Source organism: Muntiacus reevesi, chromosome 1 (assembly GCF_963930625.1).
Source record: "Muntiacus reevesi chromosome 1, mMunRee1.1, whole genome shotgun sequence".
In the NCBI taxonomy this organism is placed as follows: Eukaryota; Metazoa; Chordata; class Mammalia; order Artiodactyla; family Cervidae; genus Muntiacus; species Muntiacus reevesi.
In genome coordinates, this window is record NC_089249.1 from 71,994,557 (window position 1) to 72,019,883 (window position 25,327).

Below are 25,327 nucleotides of genomic sequence, written 5' to 3' on the forward strand. Positions count from 1 at the left end.
ATTCCCTCCATCTTTGTTTGTCTGAACATATCTTTATTTCTTCTTCACTTTTGAAGAATAATTTCACAGGATACAGAAAATTATAAGTTGGTGGTTATAATTATATAATTATAATTATATTTATATAATTATGTTTTTTCCTCAAGACTTTTAAGTGTTTTATTCCATTCTCAATTATTGCTTGCAGTTAATTCTTTTTAAGTTAAAGAAATGTGAAGATATATAGAAGACATATATTGTGACACTAGTGACTTTATGCCGAATAAAATAAAAGTTTTTAAATACTAGAAAATATTTCCTCAACTTTTTATGCATTTCACAATTAAAACTACAGTCATGACACACTTTTAAGTTTAATCTTTTTCTCACTGTCTTACATCTAGACAATTAACAAAACAATAAATCAAGGGACTTCCCTCATGGTCCGGTGGTTAAGAATGCACCTTGCAATTCAGGAGATGTGGGCTGGATCTCTGGTCAGAATGCTAAGACCCTGCATGCCACAGAGCGACTAACCCCAAGCAACGCAACTACTGCGAGTCCCTACACCACAAGAAAGACCCCGCATGGCGCAACTAAGACCTGACGCAGTCAAATAAATAAATATTCTAAAAACCCAGTGAATCATTACTCTGATTTATATGGTTTTCCTCTTTTCATGGTATATGTGATGTCATTGAATGCAAAGCTGGGAAAAGCCGTGTAGCAGCACCCATGATCAGATATTTTGTTCCCATGACAGAGGTACGATAGATGTAATGTTCTCAAGAGCATAGAGAATAGTAAAATGCAAAATAAAGAAGAAGTAATGAGCTTTGAGTTTTCAATTCCCTCAGTTTTGGATGTAATTTGTTTACTTGTAAATTTATATAATTCCATTTTTAATAATATAATGTTTATCAATTACCAGCTCACAAGATTTCTGAAACTTTAACAACCGGCTCTCGAGAGTTGATATGTGCTGACTTCAGCACATCGCTGGATAGTGTTGTGGGCAGGATAGCTGGGTTTATAAATGTGGAGAGGGGAATGATGAGAATAAACAGCACTTTCACTATATCACCAGCTCTTATTACCCTTATCCTCTTAGGGAGGCCCATTGGAAGCGACTTTGACCTGTTAGGTGGACTTTAAAAATACCTGTTACAGGGGCTTCCCTGGTGGTCCAGGAAGAACCCACCGTGTGGTGCGGGGAGCGAGTATGGGGCGATCTCACACGCCAGGGGGCAACTCAGCCCGTGCCCCACGGTGACCGCGCCCACACACCTAGAGCACGCGAGCCGCGGCTGCTGAAGCCGGGGCTGGCGACCAGAGAGGCCGGCACAGCGAGAAGCCGGAGCACCAAGGTTCAGAAGCCCCTGCTCGCAGCCAGAGAAAGCCGGAGCCCAGCAATGAAGACCCAGCACAGCCCAAAAAAATTCCCGTTGCAATTGCATTTCAAAGTTTCCTTGTGAGCCAATAACAGTGTGTTTCATATTTATTGCTTAACTTATGGAAAAGCACAAGACTTTCTGTCAGTTTTAGTCCCTTCTCCTCAACAAAAAGATTAGTTGCAAAAAAAAAAAAAGATCAGTTGCAAGATCTAAAATAAGGTAGCCCCTCCAAACACAGCATACGGCTCATTAAATTCTACCACAATGTACCCAGCAGGGAAATTGGGTTTCTGCCAGCTGACCCACCCTTGCCCACCTCCATCTCTCTGTGATTTTGGCACCAGGACCCGACTGCATGGAGAGATGCTCTCTGAAATTATGGAACAAATCAGAAGTAAAATGTCCGTCATCTTGCACAGGGGTCACGCTAATCTTCTCTGTATCATTCCAGTTTTATTTACAGGGGAACAATGGGGAATCAGATGCAGAGAATAGACATATGGACATGAGGAGAAGGGAGGAGACGATGAGATATATGGAAAGAGGAACATGGAAACTTCCATTACCATGTGTAAAATAGATAGCCAACGGGAATTTGCTGTGTGGCTCAGGAAACTCAAACAGGGGCTCTGTACCAACCTAGACGGGTGGGGTGGGGAGGGAGATGGGAGGGAGGTTCAAAAGGGAGCGGGTATATGTATACCTATGGCTGATTCATGTTGAGGTTTGACAGAAAACAACACAATTCTGTAAAGCAATTATCTTTCAACAAAAATAAATTAATTTTTTTAAAAAGTCAATCATCCAAGTACAACTTGAACGAACCCATCCAAATTTGGGGTAGCCTGACACAACTACATCTTTTCTTTGCACTGTAATAAGAGTTACCAGACAGAACTGCTCAGAGAGGCTTGACATCCCTTTCCCGGAGACAGCAGAGAAAGGGAGGGGGTGGGGGGGGGTGGAGGGAACATCTCTGCCAAGGCTGGGGGTTTGACCGAGGTGATTACACAGATCCCTTCCCGGCTCTTGCAGTGTAAGCACCTGACTCTGACTTCTTGGGAAGAGCAGAGTGACTTCAGGCTTGAGAGAGATGACCAATCCTCGAGGCACAGGCAGAAAAAGCCCCAGTGAGACAGGAAGCCTGCTGGTTTCTGATGCATAAACTAGACAGTAGAGGCAGCATTTGGCTGACGCGGAGCTCTCTCTGCTCCGGCTGGTGTCTGAGAGCAGCGGCCCGGCTCTCACCAGACTCCCTTCCTTATCCTCACTGGCTGATGGATCCCAAAGGGCGCCTCTCCTTGAATGTCCTGCTGTTTTTCTCTCTGATTTTTGAGCTGAGCTTCAGAACAGGTAAGGGTTCATCTGTTTGAGGGCTTGGGTCCTAGGATTACCTACCAGGAATCAGCTATAGCCACCTAGACAAAGAGAGAACTCAGCGGCCAGGGGTTGTTATTTGGCTGTGGGTAGGAGGCAGGGGGGTAGGGGGAGGGCTGTGATCTGCTGCCTCTTCCTCAGAGACTGAGTTCCTCCTGCCTCTGTTGGAGAGGAAGGAAGATTGTGAGTTACTAGGCTCCTGGATCTGAGGCTCAGCACCGCCAATCCTAGTTTCCAAGGAAACCAGGAATTCCAGTCCAAGACACCGGTCACATTCTAGACCGGCCTCTCTGGGGGAGAGGCTGCAGTCAAAGTCCTGGCTGAGTGGTTGGTTTTGTGTGAGTATCCTTCTGGCAAAGGCCCAGGCTAAGGGAATGAGCTGGAGGGAGGGAGATCTGGGGGAAAATTACTCCTACAACCCTGTCCTGGATGGGGATCTTATCCTTCTGGCAAAGACCCAGGCTAAGGGAATGAGCTGGAGGGAGGGAGCTCTGGGGGAAAATTACTCCTACAACTCTGTCCTGGATGGGATCCTCACACACACAAGCAGACAAACCAAAAACATGGTCCACCTACAAGAAAGAGATGTAGCGGGAAGACAGGGTCAAAGTGAAAACCCCAGGGAATGGTTGGGAACCAATAGTGGCCAGTGTGGTTGTGCTGGTGGCTACTTTCCTGGAAGTAGCGTTCCAAGGCAGCAAGAGGGGAAGAGGCCAGGATTTTTGGAGCCCAGGGCTGGTTACAGTTAGTGAGAAATGCAAAGCAGGAATGCTCAGAGTCAGGGTAGCTCCAGTGTAGAGCCAAAGTGTTTGGAAATGGACTCTGCTACTATCTGTCTGATTTGCTGGCATTCTCTGTTTAGTAGTTTTGTGAACTACTCTGTTTAGAGATTTGAGAAAAGGTGTTTGGGAAAGAAAAAGCCAAGCAAGGAGCAAACTTTGGGCTCACTAAGGAGTGGATGAGCATCTACTTTCTGCTTAAATGCCTCCAGACTTTGTTTAGACTGTGGGAGGCAGCCTAAAGTGGAAGCGGCATTAGGGAAAGAGGGAAAATCCTGAGGCTCTGGATGTTTTGTTCTTGGGGTTTTCAAGACCGCAAATCCATTATGGACTTTTCCAGGAGAAGCCCAGAGATACGCTGAGGTTATCTGAGGGGCTGCACTTGAGATTGGTCTTGTGACAGATTCCCAGATGAATAGCTCTTCCTTGGCCCTGCGTTTCCTCAGAATCAGACAGACTGATGGCTCTTGCTGCCCAGGGTCTCAGAGAGCAGTGATTGAACTCAGAGCTCAGAAAGCCATATGGAACTACTTTAAGCCATAATAAGGAGATGGCTCAGATGATAAAGAACCTGCCTGCAATGCAGGAGACCCAGCTTTGATCCCTGGGTCAGGAAGATCTCCTGGAGAAGAAAATGGCGACACACTCTAGTATTCTTGCCTGGAGAATTCTATGGACAGTGGAGCCTGGCAAGCTACAGTCCACGGGTTCGCAAAGAGTTAGACATGACTGAGCGACTAACACTTCACTTCAGGCAGAGTCAAACATTCCTGGGGGCACTCCATTCACAGCTCCACCATTTTTGGAATACTTTCTGGTGACTATCAGGAGTGATGGGTTTGAACAGTGAGCTGAACTTTTCTATCCCTGTGCTGACTTGCCTTCTAGTCAGCCTGGCCCTGGCATCTCAGGTTCTGCTGACAGCTGCTGCAGGCAAAGCTTTGGAGGTCACTGGTTAGTAAGAAACAGCCCAGCCTTTTAAAGGCGTGTCTATCCAATCAGCAGTGTTCATCTTTCTTACGACTGTCTTCTCTGAAATATGTACAAAAATTTTACTGTTTTTATTTTTAAACATGCACTCTCTTGTGAAACCCCAATAAAACCCAGACAGAAATGCTTTGCAAATGGGACAGGTCAACCATGACAGATTTACCCAACCAAGAAGCCCAGTTCTTGTAAAATTAGTACCCACTCCCCTTTCCATCTCTACTCAGCTCACCTTCCAATTCCCAGTCAAAACCGTAAAAATCAAAAAGTCCACATGTCCCCTCCCCCAATGAACTGAATTCTCCTTTTCCCCCAGTGATACATTTTTTTAATAGGCTTCACTTTTTCAGAGCAGTTTTGGGTTCACAGCAAAATGATTGAAAAGTACAGAAATTTCCCAGGGCCCCCACATACACATAGCCTCTCCCATTACCAATATCTCCCACCAGAGTGGTACATATGTTACAACTGATGAATCTACCCCAGTAGGATTTTTTATTCTTTCATTCAGGTCCTCCCCACTTCCTTCACACACATAGGGGGAGAAGTGAGGGGCAAGTTGGGGGAGTGGTTCTAGATTTTGCCCAATCTTGGGTATTCACTGTCCCATTCTACCCCAATATTTAGATCTAGGCATTTTTATTTTTCAAAAGTTTTAATACTGTGACATAACGCCACTGACTTCCCTATCTCTGGTGTTAGACTGGAAATCAGAACTTCAGGGCTATTTGGTTTTATCCATAGATTGACTTTGGACAATCACATTCAGCAACTATCTGTTAAGGACGCATGGCATGGCTGGCACTAGGTGACATGTGGGGTAAAATGAACAACCACAGCCTCTGCCCAGAACTTGGCACAGACTCTGGCACATGAGAACCTTTCTACAAGTGTTTGTTGAATGATTAATAACAGTATGTACAGAATTTTCTTGCTATATACCAAACACTGTTGTAAGTGCTTTATGTATATTATTCATTTAATTATACCAACTCTATGAGTTGGTATTGCTACATTATGATTTTATAAAAGAAAAAAAAGAGGCATAGAGTAGTTAGTAATTTCTCCTTAATCACACTCCAGAGGCCTCAAGGAATGAAACTGGATAAGCTTATGTTTAGGGAGGAGAATCCTAAAATTTGTATCCAGGTCCCATGGTAAAAATTAGATTGTGCTGTGTATAATTGAAGCACATGAGTTGATTTTAATTGAATTGAAATTAAATATAGGAATTCACAAAAGGTGAGAGAAGTTGGATAAATCAGAGAAGGAAGTAGAAGGCATAATGGAAGTATTTGATCTGGGATTTGGAAAGTAGATAGAAACATCTTTCATCATGTGGTTTTTTTATTTAATTTTCTGTTAACTAGTTTGTTCATAGAGGAGTATCCTACGTAGGTCTATAAAACTTCAACAGTATAAAAGGGTATTGAAGAGAGATTTGTTTCCCTGTTACAATGGTGAACAAAACAGACGCAGACCCTACTCTTAGAAGCTTGTAATTGCATAAGGATAAAAGGCATTGAACGAGAGTTAAAAGTGTGATGGGTGATATGAAAGGAGTGACCCAAAGCGTGCTGGTAGCACATGGCAGAAAAACCGTATCACAGCCAGGGGCCAGATGTAGAGGCCTGGAGGACGAGAGCTAGCCAGGCAAATATAGGGCAGTGACAGGCTTTCAGGCTGGGGAATGGGTAAGTGCAAATATTCTAAGATGGAAAGACCCAGCAGCATCAGAGAATGGGACTAGAAGGACATCTGGTAGGACTTCAATTTAAGAAGGAGACTTAGACACTTTATCTTTTCTTTGTGAGCCCAGATTTCCCATAAGAACTATGAGGGCTCTGAGTCCTCCCTGAAAGAAATGGTGTAGCAAGATGCCCAGTGTCAGGGCTGCCCCCCTCCCCGCCCCCGCCAAAGAGGTTATCATTAGGTAGAGTCCCACCTTCTGAAAGGGTTGGCTAAATGCTACTAATTTCAGGAAAATATCCATGGGCTCATGTGAATCACTCTACTTTCTAAGTAGAATTGCCCTGGAAGGAAAGTGAGTTGGTGTTAACAGCTGCAAATGTTTCCTCCAGACTCTTTTAGTAAACAGGGTCTGACTGAATCACAAACCCACTGGAAAACACTCATCAGGCAGTAGGATGTTTCAGGAGCTGGTACTCTACTTGAAGGGTTTTAATGAACCACTTTAAAGTCCCCACTTGTTTTTCCACTCTTGCTCAGGTGTCAGTGAGGTCACACACCCCCTACAGACCGGGCCACTCACACACTCAGTTGTTACATCATCATTCTTCATGTGGGTTGTGGCATGTGAGGGTCTGTTCTTAATGAAGTTTTGATTCCATTCCCCATGACCAAGTCTGCTTAAACCACTCATCCTGTCATTCTCATCTGCCCTCTCTTTCTTTCCCTCTTCTTTTCTTTAAAAAGAAATTTAAAATTTTTTTTTCTTTTTTTGGCTACTTTGCCCCATCCTCTATCTCCTCTTCCCCTGACTCCCTTCCATTTCTGAATTCCAAAAACAACCATGGTGTAAACAGTCTGTTGGATTAGGTGGGTGGAAAGGACACACAGGCCACAAGGGAGGGTGGAGGCTTATGGTCTATAAGTGGGTATCATTTGCATTTTTTTCTTCTCCATATCAAAAGTGATCTAAAAAAATCAACAGTGTGATGGTAGTTCTCGACCTTGATTTGAAGCTCAGACTCCTTTGAGAAGTGACATTCGTGGCTATGCTCCTAGAAAAAATGTACATATGCTTACCTATATGACTTCTAAATTCAATTTAGGGGGCCTGTATACCATGTGATATTTCTGCTTGCATGGATGGTTCTAGTTTTCTGCCATCCCTTTATGGGTAGAAGTTTAGGTTCAGGATTCAAAAGGTACTCTCCTGGGTATCTGGACAGCCAGGCATCCGTAAGTGCGACTAGAAGGAATTTCAACATATTCTCTTATATATCTTTGTAAAAATAACAATACCAGCACCAAGAATAGCATTCTTTGTCTAATAAATTAAGCAACTGTTTAATTAGGCACTCTGTTTCAAGAGTTGATTTAATAGCAATATGCAAAAGAACAAGTGCTAATTGTCTTTCCACCATTCCTTAATAGTTATGTGCCAGGAATTCCCTAGCAATCCAGTGGTTAAGACTCAGCGTTTTCACTGCTGGGGCTGAGGTTCAATCCCTGGTTGGGGAACTAACATCCCACAAATCACATAGCATAGGAAAAAAACTTACAAGAGCCAACCACTCAAATCCTAATTTTTCTTTTTCCCAACCTTTAAATCTCTAGTCTGATATCAGCAGGGCCTTTTGCAGGATATCAAAGCATTTTGCTATCAAGAACATCTGAATCTGTTTGCCCAAATTTCCAACAACACATCTTAACCACAAGTTAATTGTGCCTTTTCTAGGTGTCTGCATTATTTAAGCAGTTTTATTGTACTCTTTTGACTTTCTTATCAACTAGAACAATCTGTGCTCTCTTTGAGTCATGGGCTCCTTTTATGAACATTAGCTTATGATTAAGTTCAGTTATTAAGTTCAGCCACATATGGGTCAAAGCTAAATAAGAGAGATTTTAGTCAGGTAACATGACTTTCAGCATTCATAAATTGAACAGATATTTATTTAAAATCTATTGTATGCCAACCACTGTTATAGGTCCTAGGGAAAAAACAATGAACGACATGAACTTCTTCCTCTTGAGAAGCTGGCATTATAGTAGGGGGGGAGGCAAAAATAAAAATGACCAAATACACAGTATAACATCAGACAGTGATAAGTGCAGCAAGAAAGGATAGGGTAGGGTAGATAGGATCATCAGAGCAGGTTTTTCAGAAAAGATGATTTTTTTGAAATCTTGAAATGAAATTGAAATTGAAATCTTGAATTGAAGTCTAAAAGAAAATGAGAGTATGAGCTCTTTAGATACGTAAGAGAAGAGATTTCCAGAAAGAGAGACAACAATAAATGCAAAAGCTATGAGATGAGAATGCTCCGGATGAGTTATGGACCAGCTGGAGCTGGTGTGGCCATAGTGTAGTGAGTGAAGAGTGGGCAGGAGATGGAGTCAGAGAGGCACAAGGGACTGGATTATTCAGAATCTTTGAAGCCATAACAAGGACTATGGATTTTGTCTCTCTTTGAAGAGAGGCAAAATCTGACATAGTTTTAAAAGATTTCTCTGTCCATTGTATAGATGCAGGAAGATTTGTTGGAAGACAAAAGAAGAGCCAGGCCTGTGATAATGGTGGTAGAAATGAAGAGGGTTGGAAATTCTCAGATGCCGGATGTATTTTGAAGGCAGAGCCAACAGGATTTGCTGATAGATTGAATATGGAATATGAGAGGAAGAAAGGAGGCAAGGGTGATTCCAGTGTTTTGGCCTGGGAATTGTAATGTTGTTTGCAGAAGAGGCTATAGAATCAAGAGTTCATTTGCAAAGTCTAAGATGCCCTTTAGACCTCCAAACACACACTAATAGTAATTGGTGTAGGCAGTTTGGAGTACAGTGAAGGATTTGGATGGGCGATACCTCTCTGGAGGCATTCCAGAAACCTGTCAAACTATGCAACTATTTATAGATAAGTATTGCTGGGAAAGAAAAGAAGTCTGAGGACTGATCCCTGGAATGCTCCAATTTTAAAGCTCTTTAAAAGCAGAAGATTTCAGTCAAGGAGACTGAGAAAGGGCAGCTAATGAAATAGGAAGAAAACCAAGAGAGTGTATTGTTCTCTGGGCCAAATGAAAACAGTGTTTCAATGCGGGGATGTGAACTTTCTTAGCACTCTTGAGAAAGCAAGATAAAGATGGAGAATTGACTTAGTATCATAGGATATACAGTGACCTTGACAAGAGTGTTCCAGTGAGGGGTAAAGGAGAAAGCCTCTCTGAAGTGAGTACAAGGAAAAATAAGTCAGGAGATGAGAACAGAAGGGATAAATACACATTAAAGAACTTTAGGATAAAGGAAAACAGAGAAATGGGGAATTGGCTGGGGATGGACCTGCGATCAGGGTTTTTAAGATAAGGGAAATTACATGTTGGTATGTTGGGTGTAATAGAAATAACCCACAGTGTACCATAGCAATAACAAAATTGGTGATGCAAGGGGTGCAGAAGTTGCGGGAGCAAAGCCTTAAAGTGAGTGAGTGCTCCACGAAGAGGCTAGCCTTACCCAAGAGCATAGACCATCCATCCAAGTGTGTAGGTTGACTTGGTAGTGGGAACAAATGGAAGTTCTCTTTTGTTTCTTTTCCTTTTTCAGTGAAATGAGAGGCAGGTTCATCAACTGAGGTTGTGGGTTTGAGGAGAGAGGAGGTGTTAAAAAGTCAGCAGTAGGATCCCTTACAGTGGTTTGAAAGATTTGGGGTTTTTTTTTTTTTTTTGGTTCGGCATTTTTGAAAAAGAGAAATAAAATAATTTCTCTCCCTCAACATTATTAAATATCTCAATGGCTTTTTGGAGAGATAAGATTCCACAGGCTAACCTTCTCCTTGACTCCACATCCCTTAGACTTTTCTCTTTCCTTCTCACTTGAAATGATGCTTCTGTAACCTTGGTCTCTTGGGCTCACAAGCTCAGAATTAGTTTCAGTTACGCTCCTTCCTTCATACTATTTATGAGTAAGTCCCCTATGTATGAACGAGTTAAGTCCCCTATGTGTGATTGAGTTACATTCTGAGAGGGAGCTCGTAAGTCCAATTTGCTCATAAAACCTATTTCTTTGTAGGTCCAACAAAGTTAGCGTAGGTACTCAACTAACATGATCGGCTATATAGTACTGAAATGTACTGGGTTGATGATACTTTTCACACAAATAATGCTTTAAAAACAAACACATAAAAAGCATTTTGAGAAGGTCATGTACACACTACTATATTTAAAATGGATAACCAACAAAGTACCTATTGTATAGCACAGGGAACTCTGCTCAGTGTTATGTGCCAGCCTGGATGGGAGGGAGTTTGAGGGAGAATGGATACATGTATATGGTGGCTGAGTCCCTTCACTGTTCATCTGAAACTATTACAGCATTGTTAACTGGCTATACCCCAATACAAAAGTTTTTGGTGTTAAAAATAAAAAGAAAATTAAAAGAAAACATTTTTAATTTTACAGTATAGTACCTTGGAAAGTACAATAGCACAATACAGTAAACAGTTGGCATATAAGGGCACGTTCACATCTCTGAAAGTTTGCAACTTGAATACTCATGTGTAGGGGACTTACAGTATCCAGTGGTGGTGAGAAGTCTGGCTGAGGAATTAATCTAGTTACTAGTTATATGACTTTAGGCATGTCATTTAACTTCTCTATGCCTTAGGTGCCTTAACTGTAAATCTGAGTTGATAGAATTCCCTCCTAGATCATAGAGACCAAGTATTCTAGTTAACCTACACACTTCTATTATAAGACTTCCACTGGGATTTTTTTAACACTGAGAATGCAGTGAGATCCTCATGACAGTCCTTATAAACTACTAAGGATCTGGCAACCCCAGGGATTGGCCAAGAGGAAAAGAGAGATCCTTCACTCTGTTTTTCCTGATGCATGGACATAAGTCTCAAAGGCTTCTATGATAAGATACTTCCCTCTCCCTCTTTCCACAGGTGAGGGCTTGACCAGTTCCACAAAGACGATTCTCGGGCAGCTGGGAAGCAGCGTGCTGTTGCCCCTGGCATCTAAGGAGATAAGCAGGAGCATGAATAAGAGCATCCACATCCTTGTCACAATGGCAGAATCACCCAAAGACACGGTCAAGAAGAAAATAGTGTCCCTAGATCTGCGGAAAGGTGACTCTCCACGTCCTCTGGAGGATGGCTATGAGTTTCATCTGGAAAACCTGAGTCTGAGGATCCTGAAGAGCAAAAAGGAGGATGAAGGCTGGTACTTTATGAGCCTGGAGGAAAATGTTTCAGTCCAGCAGTTTAGCCTGCAGCTGAAGCTCTATGGTAATGACGGTGGCTTCCGTGGCCCACAAGGAACGATATAGTGCCTTGCCTAAGAATTCAAACTTCTCTCAGAAGCAAAGGGTATACAGAATTGGAAGCAACTTGAAAGACATCTCAGTCTAGGGTTAAACAGTGTTTCAGGGAAAAGTTGTAGAGGTTCACAAATCTTTTGGGGGGGGTCCAAATTGCACATTAGTAATAGCTGATTAGCACTAGTTACCTTTACCCCCATTTTCTAAAGGAAAGGAGCCCAGCTGCTTGTATGCTAGAAGGCCTGGAGCCTCAAGAGTCTCAATCTTACAAATAAGATTTTGTTTGAAAAAAGTGGGTTTTTCTTCTGATTTTTAAAAGTTTGAATACCACTGATCAAGCAAAACCTCTCTTTCATAGGCAAGGACACTGAAATCAAGAGATAAGTGGTTTGCATGTGCCTACTCACATCTGCGTAGGTGGTTCACTACACTAGGGGTCCTGGGAGAAGGAGAGCTGAAACTCAGCCCACACACCACTCACCAAGCCCTGCACCCTGGCAGAGGATTGCATCTACCCGGTGGAAGAAGCATAGTTTTCTCACTTAAACAAAGGCCCTGGTTGCTAAAAAATCGCCTAGTTGTAGAACTTAAACTAAAACCTAGGTCCATCTGAATCCAAGGCCAGTGTTTTTTGTTTTGTTTTGTTTTTGGTTTTGAGCCTCTTTAACTACCAGCCCCTCTTGAATGCACCCAGGGTTTATCTCTTCAGTCCCAAAGCTCCTTTGAATTCCCAGGGATCCCGGCAGCCATGTGTGGTATCCTGCTTCTTCAGAGTGATTTTCTTATCTCTGAAGATGGGTCAAGAAACCCCATACACACATTTCTTTAAAATCCTCAGGTACCACAAGACAGCAATTCCCTCCCTGGCCTTCCCTTGGTATCTTCCCTTCCAATGTCTGCAGAATTCCCACAGCCCTTCACCAACTAACAGGGCTCTCTGATCATTCCAGTAGTGTCCCCAGGGCAAGGCTGCCGTAAGCACAAAGGTTACACATAGGTTTTCTAGAACAGTTCACTGTCTTTGTCACATCTTATCATATTTTATGATCAAATTCTCACCTTAGAAAATATGTTCTCTGCAACCATGGTTTTGTCTCAAGTCAAAGAAAGAGGCTGGATTTTGGAATCAGACAGACATACTTTCAGATCTCAGCTTGGCTGTTAAAAGTTGAGTGGCATTATGTAAGACACGCTACCTCTCTGGGACTCAGCTTCCTCATCTATAAAATGAGAATAATTAGACTAGGGTAATAATTGTTAGAAAGTTGTTGAAAAGATTAAAGAACACGATGAGTGTGAAATTCTAGCATTCTGCCTGTCCTATAGTAGTTACTAAATAAATAGGACTTTCCCTTTTACCTTGCCAATTTTACATCATTAGAGTGAAAAAGTTTGGTGAGGCCTGTGGCTATCCCAAGTTCAGGCATCCTAAAGCACTTGCCACACACACACACTCACACACACAGAGCACAGATGAAATTCCACCACTGAAAAGTCATCCTTTTAGATATAGAAGGTAATACTTTAACCAAGGACATTAAAACCCATGGGGAAATTAGCTGAGAACAAACTCCCCAGATGGAATACAGGAGAGCAACCTAAATTAGAAACAAGAGGAATGCAAGGGGAGCCGTAACAGTCTTGGTGGGAGGGAACTAAAAGACAATATTTCTCTTCTCTGTTTTATCCCTGGTCCTGGAAAGGAGTATAGAGGGGTAATAGGGGGAGGGAAGGTGTGAAGTAGTAGGTTCCTACTAGAAATATATTACAGCGCAGATCCATAGGGAGGGAACAATGCTGTTAGTTTGCATTATTTCTAACAAAAAGGTTAAATCACCATTCCAGAGGATTCATTTCAGTGATGGCTCCCTTCCTCCCCCTCTTGACAGAGCAGGTCTCCATTCCTCAAATTAAGGTGTTGAACTCCACCCAGGAAGATGGGAACTGCAGTCTCAAGCTGGCCTGCATGGTGGAGAAAGGGGACCATGTGACTTACAACTGGAGTGAGGAAGCAGGCACCCCTCTGCTGAGTCCCACCAACAGCTCCCACCTCCTGTATCTCACTCTTGGCCCTCAGCATGCCAACAACGTCTACGTCTGCACTGTGACCAACCCCATCAGCAACAGCTCTCAGACCTTCATCCCTTGGTCCAGTTGCAGCTCCAGTCCCCCAGGTAAGTGTCTGAGAGGCAACTTTTATGCCACATTAATGATATGGACGCAGTCCCCACCTGGACCAATGCTCTGCTTCCATAGCCATGGCCTTCACCGTGGTAACAACACTTTGTATTTTCTCTATGGCTTGTAAAAAGCCTCCCATGTGCATTCAGTGAGTGGCTACTCTTCATAATGAGCAAGATGTTGTTATGCTCCATTCATAGTTGAGAAAACTGGTGAGAAATGATGGAACTAGACCTAGAGCGCTGGGTGAACCCTCCCCTCCCCTCCTGCCTTGGCACCAACCTACAAGGCTGGCGGGGTAAGGGGGTTAGGCGGCAGGTCCTGACTTCCAAGTTCATGTTCTGCTAACAGTGGGACAGTTCTACACCATCAATAAGTATTTATCAGCCCCGTGTGCTGTAGGAAATTGGGAACAGATATGACATGCAACCTCTACTGTCCAGATAATACATGAAACATGGGCTCAGTAATGAGAAGCAAGATGTAACAGAGGGAAACATTTTATGAAATGGACTGTGACTCTCACAGCAGGTCAGAGGGCCAGGGGAGTCAGGTCTCTAACTAAGACCTAGACTGTGAAGCTTGGGAAAGTGGTAAGTCATATAGCATTTATTGTTGACAAAGCATTTCAACTGTATGATCTCTTTTGTTTCTCACAATGGCCTTATCAGATAAGTGTTGTCATCATCCTCATTTTATTACAAATTAGGAACTTGAAGCTCACAGCCTGTAAGAACCCTTCTCAAGTTTTTTCAGGTTATAAATGGTTCAGTTCAGTTCAGTCGCTCAGTCGTGTCTGACTCTGTGCGACCCCATGAATCGCAGCATGCCAGGCCTCCCTGTCCATCACAAACCCCCGGAGTCTATTCAAATTCATGCCCATCGAGTCGGTGATGCCATCCAGCCATCTCAACCTCTGTCGTCCCCTTCTCCTCGTGACCCCAATCCCTCCCAGCATCAGGGTCTTTTCCAGTGAGTCAACTCTTCACATCAGGTGGCCAAGGTATTGGAGTTTCAGCTTCAGCATCAGTCCTTCCAATGAACACCCAGGACTTATCTCCTTCAGGGTGGACTTGTTGGATCTCCTTGCAGTCCAAGGGACTCTCAAGAGTCTTCTCCAACACCACAGTTCAAAAGCATCAATTTTTCAGCGCTCAGCTTTCTTCACAGTCCAACTCTCACATCCATACGTGACCACTGGAAAAACCATAGCCTTGACCAGATGGACCTTTGTTGGCAAAGTAATGTCTCTGCTTTTTAATATGCTATCTAGGTTGGTCATAAATTTCCTTCCAAGGAGTAAGCGTCTTTTAATTTCATGGCTGTAGTCACCATCTGCAGTGATTTTGCAACCCCCAAAAATAAGTCAGCCACTGTTTCCACTGTCTCCCCATTTATTTCCCATGAGGTGATGGGACCAGATGCCATGATCTTAGTTTTCTGAATGTTAAGCTTTAAGCCAACTTTTTCACTCTCCTCTTTCACTTTCATCAAGAGGCTTTTTAGTTTCAGAACCTCAACCTAGATCTTCTGACTAATCTTTCCCTGGAAAGATAAAGGGTCATTATTCTGTTATCAAAAGGAAGGAAGGGCTGATTAAGTAAGCCCATCTCTCCACTTGAGACTGGAAACAGAGCCTGAAATCAGACCACTGAGCCTTTTCACTAAGATCTTGTGTCTGTGCCTCAGGAAGGTTCAGGGACAGAAGAACCAGTGTGTTGGACCTGCCAGTCATTACCTGTGCCCTGACATTCTTCCTTCTGCACCCACTGAGGGTAAACAGGAATCATTCTAAGGAGACTCTTGCCCACAGTAGACTTGATGTATATTTGGAAGGCTTTTCTAGATAACCAAGGATCTAGGGACAGGGGAATCCAGTCAGGTCATGCCCTTAAGCATAGCATGTCCAGTCAGCAACTTCCCTGAGGAATTCCAGATGGACTGCTGGGGAAATCCACCTGCCTTCTGCATCTAAGAGCTCCTTGGTGAGACTCACCCACTGCAAGTTGCCTCCCCCAGCCACTCATGGCAGAGTCAGCCACGTGTCCACTCACATGAGGTGTCTGGCTGCTTGCCTACCTTACACATGAACCACATTCAGAGTTTCTCCCGCAGCTATTCAGAACATGATGGTGGGATCAAGAAAGCAGTCTTTCATGAGTGTAGAGTTTACAGAATGCAAATTCTAGAGGATCACAGACCCTTCATCCCTGCCTGACCCTGATCTCGGGTACCTGCACCCTGCAACTCCACTCAGAGTCCCCACAGACATTGCGCCCATGCTGAGGGAGATAACAAAGTGCACCATCACAGAGCTACCACCCCGATTCCAACTACTGTCCTCTTTTGCCTGGTTTTCTACAATAGCCTTCTTCCTGGTCTCCCCACTGCCACCCTTGGCCCCCTGGAGTCGATTCTCTACAAGCAGTCAGAACTAACCTTTGAAAACAATACCATGGGGAACATCGTTTTCTGTTTGGATTACTATTGGATCTCAAGTGTCACAGACCAAGCCTGATATATAGCAGAGATCAAACCCTGAGCCTTTGGAGTGGGAGCACTGTCTCCAAGACCCTAGACCAGAGAGTTAACCCTAGGGAGTATCAAATGGTGAGAACTCACAAAAGGAAACCACTTGAATACAAGATCCAGCATCACCCAACCACCAGTAGCACCCTGTGTGGGACACCTCATCTAAACAACAAACAAAACAAAAATACAAACCCAGTCATCAGCAAACAAGATTACTGCCTCACTCAGCCTTGCCCATCAGAGGAAAAACAAACAAGCAAAAACTCAGCACAAATCTCACCCTATATGAAACTTACACAAACCACTGGACCAAGCTTAGGGAAAGAGAAGTCACTCAGTCGTGTCTGACTCTTTGCAAACCCATGGACTGTAGCCTACCAAGCTCCTCCATCCATGGGATTTTCCAGGCAAGAGTACTGGCGTGGGTTGCCATTTCCTTATCCAGGGGATCTTCCCGACCCAGGGATCGAACCCAGGTCTCCCCCATTGTAGGCAGACACTTTTACCATCTGAGCCACCAGGGAAGACCAAACTCAGGAGGGCAAAAATCAAAAGAAAGAAAGAATTCAACTGTTTTCAAGGAAAGAATTCAACTTTCCTTGAAGCCTAGGAAAAGGAAACCTCAAACACAGTAAGTTAAAAGAAAATAATAAAAAGGCAGAGAAATACTACACAAATGAAGGGACACACTAGAAACACAGAAGTCCAAATAAATGAAGAGGAAATAGGCAAACTACATGAAAAAGAATTCAGAATAGTGATAGTAAAGTTGATCAAAAACCTTGAATACAAAATGGAGAAAATGCAAGAATCAATTAATAAAAACCTAGAAGAATTAAAGAATAAACCTACAGAGACAAACAACACAATTACTGAAATTAAAAATACTCTAGAAGGAATCAATAGCAGAATATCTGAAGTAGAAGAACGAATCAGTGAGCTGGAAGATAAAATGGTAGAAATAACTTCTGAAGAGCAGAATAAAGTAAAAAGAATGAAAAGAACTGAGGACAATCTCAGAGACCTCTGGGACAATATCAAATGCACCAACATTCTAATTATAGGGGTCCTAGAAGAAGAAGAGAAAAAGAAAGGGTATGAGAAAATTTTTGAAGAGATTAGAGTTGAAAATTTCCCCAACATGGAAAAGGAAATAGTCAATCAAGTCTAAGAGGTATAAAGAAAAGGATATTAAAAGCAGCGAGGGAGAAGCAACAGGTATCATACAAGGGAAACCCCATACACTTAACAGCTGATCTTTCTGTAGAAACTCTGCAGGCCAGAAGGGAATGGCAGGATATATTTAAAGTACTGAAAGGGAAAAATCTACAACCAAGATTACTGTACCTGACAAGGATCTTATTCAAAATTGACAGAGAAACAAAAAGCTTCTCAGACAAGCAAAAGTTAAGAGAATTCAGTACCACCAAACCAGCTTTACAACAAATGTTAAAGGGGTCTATATAGTCAAGAAATACAAGGGAAGAAAAAAAATCTACAAAATCAACCCCAAACAATTAAGAAAATAACAATAGGAACATAAATGTCAATAATTACTTTAAATGTAAATGGATTAAATGCTCCAACAAAAACATGCAGAAAGTAAACTCTAGATCCAGTGTTACCCTTCTTACTCACAAAGATAAGCCACTTAACCTAAGACTCGGATTCTTTATTTAAAATAATACCTGAAAGTTTTTCTTGACTATGTGTCAATTATGTGGACTCTCATTTAAATCCTCACAGCAACCAAATAGTATTAATATCCCCACCTTACAGATGAGGAAACAAAGATATGCAAAAGTCACACACCGAGCAAGTGGCAGAGTTGAGTTGTCTGATCCTGAAATCCTCATGGGTACTATTGGAATAGATAATACACTTTTAAAATGCCATATAAATCATAATAAATATGTGTGTTTTTCCTTTGTGGCTGAGAAAGTGGTAGCCCTCACCTCAGCACAGCCTTCTCTGGTCATAGCAACCCCCTTAGAGCACCAAATGTTTTACCCTGACCCATCTCAGAAAAGAAGAATAATTCTCTTCAAGTTCCTCAGTATGGTTTAACAAGAATTTAATTAATGCATCTCAAAGTCTTGGCCATAAAGTTTCTGCTAGAGGCACTTAGCTCAAGACATTCTTAAAACAACATATAAAGGGACTTCCCTGGTGGTCCAGTGGTTAAGACTGCACTTCCACTGAAGGGGGCATGTAGCTCAGAGGATAAAGCATCTGCCTACAGTGCGGGAGACCCAGGTTTGATCCCTGGGTCAGGAAGATCCCCTGGAGAAGGAGATGGCAACCCACTCCCGTACCCTTGCCTGGAAAATCCCATGGACAGAGGAGCCTGGTAGGGGGCTTCTCCATGGGTAGTCCACAGGGTCACAAAGAGTTGGACACGACTGACCGACTTCACTTTCTTTCTTTCTAGGGAACTAAGATCACACATGCCACATGACATGGCCAAAAAATAAAATAAAAATTGAATATAAAATTTTAAAAAGGAAAGAAAAAAGAAACATGTAAAGTTGTTTGAGTGGTTCATGTAAACCACTTTGAGGATTGAGTATGCACTAGTGTGAGCCGATTTACTGGATATGGAGCAGGCTTTCATGAGATGGGAGGGACAAGAAGTGGCAGAAACATGGAACCAGGGGAAAACCCTGTCAGGACCTCAACTCAGGTGTTAAGGCAGCTACTCAGCAGCCATTGCACTTTCTTGGACCTCTGTTTCATTGCATGTAAACTGAAAAGGGCGAACTCCTGAAGTTCTTTCCAGAGTAAGTAGTCTATAAGTCCATTTGTATGTACGTTAATAAGAAATGCCAATGAAGGATTACCAAGGTATATTCATTTGCTGGGGTGTTGTAAAAAGGTGCTGTAAACTGAGTGACTCACATAACCAAAATTTATTGTCTCACAGTTCTGGAGGCTAGAAGTTCAAACTCAACGTGTCAGTAGCGTTAAGTTTCTTTTGAGGGCCATGAGGGAAGGATCTGCTACAGGCTTCTCTCCCTGGCTTGGAAATAGCTGTCTTCTCCTTTTGTCTCTTCACGTTGTCTTCCCTCTCTGCGTATATCTGTCCAAATTTCCCCTTATTAAAATGATATCAGTCATGTTGGATTAGGACCCACCTGTAATTACTTTGCTAGGGTTGCCGTAACAAAAACACCACAGATGAGGTGGCCTACATAACAGAAATTTACATTCTCACAGAAGAAAAGAGGCTAGAAGTCCAAGATCAAAGGTTGGAAGGGTTGATTTTTCCCTGAGGCCTCTCTCCTTGACTTGTAGATGGCTGTCTTCTTGCTGTGTCCTCACGTGGTCTATGTTCACGTTCATCCCTAGCGACTCTTTGTATGCCCAGATTTCCTCTTACAAGGACACTAGTAAGATTAGATTTGGATCCACCCTAATGACCTCATGTTAACTTGATTACCTCTGTAAAGACCCAGTCTCCAAATAAGGTCACATTCTAAGGACTTAACATGTGAATTTTTTGGGGAAACACAGTCAACCCATAACACAAACAGAGATCCCCTCCCCTGCCTCCAGGGATGGGGAACCACAGCATTCGAGAACCAAATCATGCAGCTACTCTGTGGCATGCCATTTTCAGTACATCAGATTGCCTAAATATGGAAAACAGAATTTTATTATTTCATTGACTTGGGTTTGCAAAGGAATATCACTAATTTTTAAAACACCATGCTTAGTTCAACAAACAAAGCATTACTGAGATTCTGCTATGTTCCAACGTTGAGTTAGGTGCTGGGAGCACAAAGCCAAAAAAAAAATAATAATAAAGACAGAGTCTTTGCTCTTAAGAAAGGGAATAGCTCTATAAGTAATGATTATTCCAGGTTAAGTAGTACAATAGGGGATGTGCAAGTTAACCCAGAGGAGGGAATGCTTGACACTGTTTAAGGGAATCAGAAAGAGCATCACAGAGAATGTGACACAAACTAGGTTTTAAAGAATAAATAGAAATTATCCAAGCAGATAAGAGAAAGACACTCCAGGCAGAGAGAAAAGCAGATATAACTGGGCCTTGTTCTGTATTGTCCTATGGTATTCTGATGGGAAATAATAGATAGTTTTAGATAGAAGTGTAATGTAATCAGCTTTGCATTTCAGAGAGAATTTTCAGTGGTGTGGATAGTAGACTGTGGTGGGGAAGAAGCAGAAGAAAAAGAAACTAGTTGTGGGGAGGGCCCATTATTGCAGTCACCCGTCAAGAGATGATGAGTCCTGAGACAGAGCACTGGCTGTTCCTGTAACAAAGATCCCATACAAGGGAGGGAAATCCCAGCCTTGGGATGATGTGGTGGGGTATGAGGATTTATTAGAGGTCTCTTTGCCATCTGTAATAAGAACAGTGACTTTAAGACATTTCTCACTTTCGTTTATGAAAAATTCAAACAGTAATGATGTGATGAAAGCAAATGTGACATGATGTCAGCACAGGTTCTCATCAGGACTAAACCATACAAGAACATATTTGTTTCTCAAGATCTTTTTTTCTTAACAGTTGTCCAGGCTCTCCATCATATATTCATCTTTATTCCAATTGTTATCTCAGTGTTTTACAGCAAGAAATACCTTCATATCTATTATTATGAAGCCTCTTTACTATAAAGTACTTTCTTAGTGGCTCAGTGGTGGGGGAAAAAAAAAAATCCACCTACCAATACAGGAGACGTGGGTTCAATCTCTGGGTCAAGAAGATTCCCTGGAGGAGAAAATGACAACCCACTCCAGTATTCTCCCGGGATCCATGGAAAAATCTCCTGGGAAATCCATGGACCGAAGAGCCTGGCAGACTACAGTAGACAGGGTCCCAAAGAGCTGGACATGATTTAGTGACTAAACAACAACATAAAACCAAATCCAGGGATGCTACCAAGCCTTCTCCGAGGTCATGTCAATGTGGGTCAGCACTGGACAGTGAGTGACTTGCTGCCATCCTTCATGACTGTGTTCTGAAATAGTTCTGTCTGTGCAGTAATGAGTAATACTAAACCTTAAACAGTTGAACTCGGAGGGAATGCCCCTGGTAGCTCATTTTGAAAAGAGGACCCCTTTCAGTAGATTAGCAAAAAGGTTGGCTCAGCAAGTCTAGGTTAGCTCGGTGGAAGGAAAATCTGACTCCTGCCAGTGAGCTCCGGGGGCTCCCCCTTTCTAACAAGGCCATTGCATCAAAAGGGAGCTCCCATTGTTACTGAGTCATCTAGCTGTCTGTGTACAGGCAAGTCCCTCTCCCCGGTACTCCCAACCCAGGAAGCATGGCAACAGTCTTGGAAGGATGAAACCTGTCCCCGCTCACGGACCAGAGCCCTGTCACATGGCCACACCTGCTGCACAGGAAGCTGAGAAATGTAGTCCTTAGCTGGGCAGGCATGTGACTGGACAAGACTTGCTTTGTCGGAGAAGAATGAAAATGGCCCCAGGGGTTACACCCAGCAGTCCCTTCAACACAATGCTGGGTGGGATAGGCAAGTGTAAGGGATTTTTCTGGAAGCTGAGAACTCTGTAATAATTTTTACTTGGGTGGTCCCAGGACTTAAATTAGTGTATGGTTTGGGACCACCCTTCCCCCACTCCCAATTCTGAGAGGAAACTGCCACCAACAAAAAGGTGTCTCTTGAAGATGATTGACTTCTTCAAGTTGATGTGCTCCAGGCAGACGGCCTTACTGACAGAACCACATGAAAGGCAGGAAAGAGATATGGCACTCTCAGACCGTTACATTAGCATCTCAGTATCTCCTGGTGTGAGCTACGTTTGTTTCTCAGATTCTTTTTATTTTCTTCTTTATCTCCCTTAAACAATTAGAGTTTGGGGACTTGAAAGAGACTTTTGTGTTTCTGTGGCAGTAGACTTTCAGAGATAAATTAAAAAGGCCCTTAAGCCTTTTCCTTAGAGGCGTGGCTACCTGCCAACTTGTCAGGTTTAAACTATAGCCAATCAAATAGAAGAGGAAAGGTTGGAAACTCATGCAAAGAACTCTTCATAAATGGCTCTGGAGTTCTCAACCAGCCTGCTCAGCTATCTCTAAGAGGTTCCACGGGGGGGGGAAAGTCCTAACTCTCCTCTTTAAGAATGTTCAGGGACTTCTGGCAGTGGTTGAGACTTCGCCTTCCAACACAGGGGCTGTGGGTTTGATCCCTGGTTGGGGAGCTAAGATCCCATGTGTCTTCGACCAAAAAACCAAAACGTAAAGCAGAAACAATGTTGTAACAAATTCAATAAAGATTTTTGTAATGATTTTTTTTTTTTTAAAGAAGACTGTTCAGATAAAATTTCTTTTTAGATGAAGAATGGGACCTGTGGACCCCAGAACAATATTGGTCTGATTTCTGAGCATTGTCATCCTGAGGGGCCTCACTATATGACTGAGCAAAAAAGAGGGAGAGCAAAAAGAGCCAGAGTCTCTGCCACAGGAAGTGGTGGTTTGAAAATGGGAACACAGATGGTGCTGAGAGCACAGATGCACACCTTCTTTCTGGTTCCATTTGGCTATAAAAAAAACACTGCCAAGTAGGTCATTGATTGTTCTCTTCTACTCCTGCCTTGGGCCATTCAGAAGGTGACCCTGAGTTCCTTCTGAGACCTTCTTATTCTTTTGTGTATATGCATGCATGCTCAGTCATGTCCGACTCTTTGCCACCCCACAGACTGTGGCCCTCCAGGCTCCTCTGTCCATGGAATTTCCCAGCAAGAATACTAGACTGGGTTGTCATTTCCTCCCTCAGGGGATCTTCCCGACCCAAGGATCAAACCTGCATCTCCTGTGTCTCCTGCACTGGAAGGTGGATTCTTTACCACTGATAATTCTTAGCCAAAGGTATATGACAGTCTTCTCCCATCTTCATGCTATGGCTCCTAATTTAATTTAACTTAAATCATTTGCCCATCATGTGTATATTGGGTGCCCCCTGCCCTCTACTGTGTCATGTGGAAAGGGGAATGCATGTGAAGCATAAGGTACAGGATCTACCTTCAAGGAGTTTACCATCTAGATGGGATTCCTACACCTGACTGGGTTAGAAAAACATGATCATATTAAAGAAACCACTACTAGAATCCCTTTTTGGGAGGGAACAGAGTTTCTTTAGGATAAAGAGCTTCATAAATACTTTATGAAGAGTGTAAGGTGCTCTTTATGGAAAGCAGAAGATAAGACCTCCCTCCTGCAAAGAATCCAGCTGTAGGTTAAATACTTCTGTGTTATAACGGGGGAAGGTGTTGCTTGTGCAGATATAGGAAGAGAAAGATAGGGTCTGAGCCTCTCATGTGTTAGATAGCTTCCCTTTTCACGATGGAATCTGCTTCTTGTGAACTTTCAAATCTACATACAGTAGAGGATTTGAACCCACAACATTCTTTTTGTTTGTTTGTTTTTGCTACACCACACAGCATACAGGATCTTAATTCCCAGACCGGCTACTGAGCTCATGCCCCTTGCAGTGGAAGCATAGAGTCTTAACCACTGAATCACCAGGGAAGTCCCCCAACAGAATTCTTAGTATAGGTTTCTTGGTTTTGTTTTATTTTTGTGTGTGTGTGGAAACTGGTGATGGCGCTGAACCTTGCACTCAGGACAGCTCAGACTAAAGGGCTACAGGAGAGAAAACTCACGGGATTATAGGAAGTTATTGATAGAAATTAAAGAGATCATGGTCAGCCTGACCCCCACAAGCTGTAAAAGTAGCTTTTTGTTCATATTTATTTAAATTCCCAAAGGCATAGAGTCCATGACATTTAGTTTCCATATGCATATGATAATTGAAAAAGAGCACCAAAAAGATGAGCACCAAGTGTAGAAGCTACACCTGGGAAGAATGTGGTGAATAAACATCAATTCCACTTGCCTCGGGATTCCCAGGTGGTGCTAATAGTAAAGAACCTGTCTGCCAATGCAGGAGATGCAGGCTTGATCCCTGGGTTAGGAAGATCCCTTGGAGTGAGGGCATGGCAACCCACTCCAGTATTCTTACCTGGAGAATATCCATGGGATGGAGAATCTCATGGACAGAGGAGCCTGGTGGGCTATAGTTCTTAGGGTTGCAAAGAGTTGGACACAACTCTTTGTTGTGATAAATCAGAAGTGATTTATCATGCATGTACCACATGCTAGATTCTAGGCATTGCTCTAAGCACTTTCCATATGTTATTTCATTGGTTCATCAGAACAACTCTGTGAACTGAATATATTTATGTTTGTTTTGCCATTGAGGAAACAGGGACCCCAGAGGGTATGAGGCCTCTGGAAGTCACAGAGCTATCAAGTGGTAGACCCAGAATTTGAATCCATCTGTCTGGCTCCAGGTGCCCTCCTTGAAGACAGTGTCCACAGCAAAGATGATTTTAAGATGTAGGACATAAATCAGGGGCCTTCAGAGTCCAAAGGAGAGGGGAGAATGGGAGCTGGAGTGGAAGGAAAAGTTACACAGAGGAATTAAGCTTGGCCTGGGGTCAGCCTGGGCAGGCAATGGGACTGGTGAAGGTGCAGTGGGAGGAAGTAGAGGATAGAGCATACCCGCAGATGTTGGATGAAGGTTGGTGAAGGGGTGAGCTGGGACCTCAGGAAGCTTTTGACTCATAATGTCTGCCAGGCATCCTACCCTTCTGCTGCTCTCATTGTAAGAGGCCTCACCTCCATAGAATAAAACAAACTGTAAAGCCTACATGTCTCTTCTCACCTGTTTTGGCCATTGCCTTCTTCTGTGACTCTAGGTATGCTTGCCTGAGTCTCAGTTTTCTCAACATAAAACTAGTGAGCTGGGCCAGATAAGCTCTGTAATTCCTTTAAAGTTAAAAAAAAGTCTGTGGTCCTATAACTTAAATCCTCCAATAGATTCATATCAATTTGTATCCGAAGATTAGGGGGGAAATTAGGACTTAAGAAATATCTTTCAGGACTGTGACCAGCTTGCCTTTCAGATGTGGCTGACCTGGCAGAAATTGGTCATGTATAGGACCTTGGAGGAGGACAAGAGGAGCAGATAGCTTTCATCCTCCTGAGACCCTGAAAAGAAAGAGACAGCTGTTGCTATTATGTCCCCTGGGCCAGTAATATGCCCCAGTTATGCCAGT

General features: G+C 43.0%; 1 protein-coding gene and 1 pseudogene across 1 annotated transcript in view; one reads left to right on the plus strand and one right to left on the minus strand.

The window, feature by feature from the left end:
- Window positions 1-1,745: 1,745 nt before the first annotated feature.
- Window positions 1,746-1,842, minus strand: LOC136156797 (U6 spliceosomal RNA; annotated as a pseudogene).
- A 727-nt stretch (window positions 1,843-2,569) lies between these two features.
- The window catches only part of SLAMF1 (signaling lymphocytic activation molecule family member 1), a 39,969-nt gene continuing 17,211 nt past the window's right edge, over window positions 2,570-25,327 (plus strand). The window contains exons 1-3 of the mRNA XM_065925336.1: window positions 2,570-2,726; window positions 11,142-11,483; window positions 13,405-13,689. Of these exons, the coding sequence (XP_065781408.1) occupies window positions 2,651-2,726; window positions 11,142-11,483; window positions 13,405-13,689 (703 nt within the window). The 5' untranslated portion in view covers window positions 2,570-2,650. The remainder of the gene's footprint in view (window positions 2,727-11,141; window positions 11,484-13,404; window positions 13,690-25,327) is intronic.